The 5,435-nt window shown below is 55.4% G+C and overlaps 1 protein-coding gene across 1 annotated transcript; it reads right to left on the reverse strand.

Annotated features, from left to right (window-relative positions):
* Positions 1-749: 749 nt before the first annotated feature.
* On the reverse strand, positions 750-1,517 carry ASCL1 (achaete-scute family bHLH transcription factor 1). The gene has a single exon (XM_027855768.1). The coding sequence runs from the start codon at positions 1,515-1,517 to the stop codon at positions 750-752; it is 768 nt and encodes a 255-aa protein (XP_027711569.1).
* Between the last annotated feature and the right edge of the window lie 3,918 nt (positions 1,518-5,435).

The following is a 5,435-nucleotide window of genomic DNA, read 5'->3' on the forward strand; positions in this document are numbered from 1 at the left end:
AAGAGGTCAGTGTGGAGACTCGGCTGATGGGAACCAGTAGGGGGGCTGGGCGGTGGAGGAGGTAGGGGGAAGAGAGGCAGATGGATGCACCGAGGGCCTGGACGGCTTCTCCTGTTCTTCAAACACTCCCGGGTCTTTTCCTTCACTAGGCGGCCCAGCTAAGCACAGCCAGGCAGGCAGCAAGCCACCCTCTCCAGCCCACGCCCTCCTCACTCCTCCCCCTCTGCCTCGGCACCAGGTCCCACCACCCCTCATCCTCAAACACAAATGGCTGAGAAGAGCTCCAACACATCTAGCTAAAACTTCTCTGGATAAACACACACACACACACCCCCCCACACACCCACCCCACCAAAACAGGTGACGAGAGGGAAAGCGAAGGAGGTGAAAAGTAATTCCCCTCCAACACACACATGCACACGCGCACCTTACTGGTGATCCGCTCACCTTTGCACACAGACACACTTAAGTGATGGGAGGGGGAGGGGGAGGGATGCAGATGCCACCCGCTCCTCTCTCCCTCAACACAGACACACAAACGCAACAAAACCTTATTGGAGGTCGCCCCCCGCCCCCCCGCCTCCGTGCACACATACAAGCCGAGGTGGTGGATGTCGAGGCGATGGAAACGAGAAGACACCGCCTCCCCCCTCCCCAACACACACACACACACACACACACACACGCACACACACAACTTGCCTGCTCCAAAAGTTTGCTATCCTTCGGGCCTGGGCTGCAGACGGCGTTCAGAACCAGTTTGTAAAGTCCAGAAGTTCCTGTTCCTCTGGACTGAGTGGGTCGTAGGAACCCTCGTCGGACGAGTAGGACGAGACCGGAGAGCCGGCCATTGAGTTCAAGTCGTTGGAGTAGTTGGGGGAGATGGTGGGCGACAGGACGCCCGCCTGGAAGGCGGCGCTCACCGCGTCGTGCTCGTCCAGCAGCTGCTGCAGGGCGCGGATGTACTCGACGGCCGAGCGCAGCGTCTCCACCTTGCTCATCTTCTTGTTGGCCGCGCCGTTGGGGACGTGCTCCCGCAGCGTGGCGAAGCCCAGGTTGACCAGCTTGACGCGGTTGCGCTCGCGCTCGTTGCGCCGCGCCACGGCCGCGGGCTGCTGCTGCGGCAGGCTGTAGCCGAAGCCGCTGAAGTTGAGGCGCCGCTTGCAGCGCATGAGCTCGGGCGACGAGGAGCGCGGCCGTTTCACTTGCTTTGGCGCTGACTTGTGACCGCCCCCCGAGGCTTGGCCGTCGGCCGGGCTCGGCTGCGCCTGCGGCTGCGGCTGCGGCTGCGGCTGCGGCTGCGGCTGCTGCGCGCTCTGGGCGGCCGCCGCCGCCGCCGCCGCCGCCGCTGCCGCCGCCGCCGCGAAGAAGCAGGCGGCGGGCTGCAAGAACGGCTGGGGCGGCTGCGGCTGAGCTGGCTGCGGCTGGGGCCGCTGCTGCGGCGGCGGCGGCGGCGGCGGAGGAGGAGGAGGCTGCTGGCTGACCCCGGTGCTTTCCATCTTGGAAGGGCTCTCCATGGGCCGCCAGGAGATGCGGAAGCCGGGAGACGGAGGGGTGGAGAGGACGGATTGCGCAGGGAGGAGGGGGCAGGGGGAAAGCCGAGACCTTGGGGGCAAAGGAAGAGAGGAAAGGGACAGAAAACAAGGTATCCGGAGTGAAGAAAAAAAAAATAGAGAGAAAAAGAAAAAAAAAAGAGAGAGGGAGACTCCTGAGGGTGGGGGAATGGAAGGTGGCAATGTCTTTCCTCCGCCTCCCACCGCTCCTCCTCCTTCTCCCTCCCCTCCTCCCTTTGCGGGTTGGCTTCGGGAGCCTCGCGTGGCGCTCGCGTGTGAGGCTGCCGCTAGCTGCTCCTTCTTGCAAAAAAAAAAAAAAAAAAAAAAAAAAAAGGCAAGCGAGTGAGGAGCCTGCCTGCTCTCTCTCCTTGCTTCTCCTTCTCTATCCTCCTCTCCCCCCTCTCTCTTCCCCGAGAGCTTCACTCTCTTGCTAGGTCTCCTTCTCTGCTTCTCGCAGCCGTACTCTGGCCCCCTTTTTTATTTCTCTCTCTCTTTTATTTTTCTTCGCTCTCCCTCCTTGGCGCCTTCCACGTTCCCTGGCGCCTTCCACGTTCCCTGGCTTGAAGTGAGTGCTCACGGTCTGGAGTGCGGCCGCCTTTTCAATGGGACACACAGCCCCACGCGCTCTCCCTGGCCCCGCCTCGTCCCCCACTCCCGCTGCTTGCAACAGCAGCAGCAGCAGCTCCGGCCCCCACTCCACCCCCTCCTCCCTCCCTCCTTCCACCCACTCCCCAAACTCCTCTCCCCTCCCCTTTCCTGGCCCCCCTCCCCGCCCCGGCCCTCGCGCCGCCCGATCCCTTGCAAACTCTCCATTCACCAGGTTTGTTGTTGCAGTGCGTGCGCCTGGCGCGTGCCGCGCAGAGCGCTGAATAAACAGCTGGGGGAGCTGGGGCTGGGCAGGAGTCGGGGGGTGGCTGCTTGCAAGGTTGGGGGGGGGACCTGGAAAGAGAAGGAGCAGGGCTACTAGGGGAGTTGTAGAACTGGGTACCCTGCATTTGTGAAAGGATTATTTTGGGAGATTCAGAGGAAAGACATCGCAGGCACCATCCCAAGCAGAGATGGAGCAAAGAAGCAAAGTTAGGGAAGATGTTTCGGGGCGGGGGGGGGGGGGGTGGAAGCAGAGGAGTTTAGTGCACTCGCCCAGAGCCACTTCCCTGCTTTTCCCCTGGTCGGTGTTTTCTGCAGCGATTTCGGTCCTGTATGAAACAGGAGTGGGTGTGTATAGTAGGGGTGAGTTTAGGTGAATTGCTCTATAGTCCAGGCTGAAAGAGAAGTGTGCCTGGAAAAGGGATTTGGGGGTGCACGGATAAAGTGGGACAGGTTATCACCTAGCTCCATGTGCTCGGCGGAGGGGTGGGGTGCGTCAAGCCCTTTGGGGAAGAGGTGTAGGCTGAAAGCACAACCCGAGAGGCCTCTTCGGAGATTGTCGCAGCGTCTGGACACGAGAACCCCAGAGCCTTCGGGTGGTCAAGGATGGGATGAGGAGAGGACAGGAAGACTCACTTCACGTGAGTCGTGAAGAAGGATCCCGAGGTCCCTATCCTGCGGCCGGGAAGGTCTCTTTCCCTCTCGGAAAGGGATGGGGATTTCCTGGAAACCTAGAGGGGCTAGGGAAGGATCTCATCCCAGACTTGGCGCAGCAGATAGGGAATTCAGCAGAGAACGCGCCCGGAATCCCCAGCGTACGCCCCTTCTTTTGAGATACATGACAGGGGACTGCAAGCAGTCTTCTGGTTAATAAGTGATTCCAACAGCCAACAGTTTCGAAGGCGCTCCCCTCGAATCCCCTTGAGTTTCCTTTCTTCCCCCTTACACCAGAGTCTTCCTGCTCTTGCATATTGCGCAACTGCAGGGATGGGAGACAAGGATCCTGAACCGGGGCTGCGACACCTTCCCCCCAGAGGGTTAACTGCTCCCAAGAGAATCTCCGAGACTGAGGTGTTTTCTTTTGGGAAGGAGGGCGTTTAGGAGGGGTGATACGGGACGAGGTTGGAGAAAGCCAAATGACAACCACTTTGTGGCCCTGCCTGTTCAGTGTAGACGGAACTGGAGAGCTGAGCAGCAGTCAGATTAATGCAGCCAGTACAGCCAGTCTGCATTCGCGGGGAAGGAGCGCGAGGAATTACCCGAATAATTGCCCTAACCGTATTTGCCCAGGCTACGTGGCTTCTCGTTTGAGCTGCTAAGCTCGGCACAGCAAATTTTCCCAAAGGCAGAAATTTTCTCTGGGCAGCAGGGCATGTGAGGTAGGGAAAAAATTAACTCCAGGTTGTGGTTTCTGTAGCAGAAAGGTGGAAGGGCTGTCCTTAAATGGTCTTTATGCTTGCTAGTGAGATTACGGTCTGTAAATGGCGCCCTTCCATCCTGGACGCCTGATACGACACACTAGTTAAAATAATACCATACCCCCTCTCCTCGACTACCCTCCACTTAGTTACCAGAGGCCCAGAATGAAGTACACTTTTTTTTTTTAATTTTTAGGACCCATCTGACCACACCCTTATCCTACCCAGTGGTGTATTGAAAAGAGGATTGGTTTTGGAATCAGAAGACCTGAGTTCGAATCCTACCACCAGCACCTTATTTACAGCTTTCATAACCTTGGACAAATCACTTCGTCCTTATGGTCCTGTTTTCTCATCTATAGTAAAAGGAGGGCCTGCTAGGTGACCGGTGAAGTCCCTAACCGATATACAGTTCTTGCCCCTTCCCCAGTATCTCTGTCCCCTGACCAGAAGCGAACGTGCTGCAATCGCCAAAGACAGTCAATAGTAGTTCTAGGAGAGCGATCAGACCGATAAATCTATGAGATCATTAATAGTTAATTTTACATCATTAAACAAATGTCAGTTAAACATCATACCACATCCCATTCATGTAAGATAAAAAAAAATTTTTTTCCCTTTTTAATACCAGTTTTTAAGAAAAAAATCCAGAAAGATAAACCAGCTGATGGGCTCTCCACTGGCTTGACTTTCTTCAGGTCCCAGCAAAAATTTCGCCTTCAAGAAGCTTTTAATGCCAGTGTCTTCCGTCAAAGGTTATGTCTAATTTGGCCTCTCTGTATGTGTTCTTATGTTGTCTCTACCATTAAACTGTGTGCTCCTTGAGAGCAGGGCAGGGACTGTTTGCACTCCCCTTCTTCATATCCTCAGGGCTTAAAGGCACATTGCTTGGAATTTAGCAGGTGCTTAATAAATGCTAGTCGTCTTACCTCGTTGATGACAGATGCAAAATGAGGAGTACTTTGAGATGGAACCTGGTCCTAGAAATGACTGATAATGGAAGGAACTTGATAAGAAGGTAAAAGGGAGGTAGAGATCTCTTGGTACCTGAAATAACTTTCTGATGATGATGATGATGATGATGGTGATGATGATGATGATGATGATGATGATGATGATATATTGGCTCGGAGATAATCCTCACGTAGTCCAGGATCACACAACCGCGGAGCCGGAGGCAGGCCTCGAACCTAACCGCAGTTTTTGTGACTCGGAGGTAGACCAGCTTTCTGTACCAAAAGGCTGCTACCACTCAATAACCCTTTCTCCGCTGCCCTCAGCAATTCTCTACCTCTTGCTCAGTAGGTGCCAATCTACTTTGGTGGAGGGAGTTTCCTCTGTGGGAGTTCCCTAAACTGACGAAATCACGGTCTGCCCAAGTTAAGAGCTGCCATACACCTTCCTTTCCCTTTGGTGGGGAGAGTCAGGCCTCAGGAAAGCAGCCAAGCCTACTTGGCACCGAGCATCGGGCCCTGTTCGACTATTCTTCAAAGTCCAATAAAGGAAGTCCGGGCTCATTCTAGTAAAGCCTAGTTATTACTTAACAGCTCAGAACACTTCCTTCCCTTCCGCACCATCTGAGGCACAAACACATTTC

This window comes from Vombatus ursinus, unplaced genomic scaffold (assembly GCF_900497805.2).
Source record: "Vombatus ursinus unplaced genomic scaffold, bare-nosed wombat genome assembly UNPS02011334.1, whole genome shotgun sequence".
NCBI classification, from domain to species: domain Eukaryota; kingdom Metazoa; phylum Chordata; class Mammalia; order Diprotodontia; family Vombatidae; genus Vombatus; species Vombatus ursinus.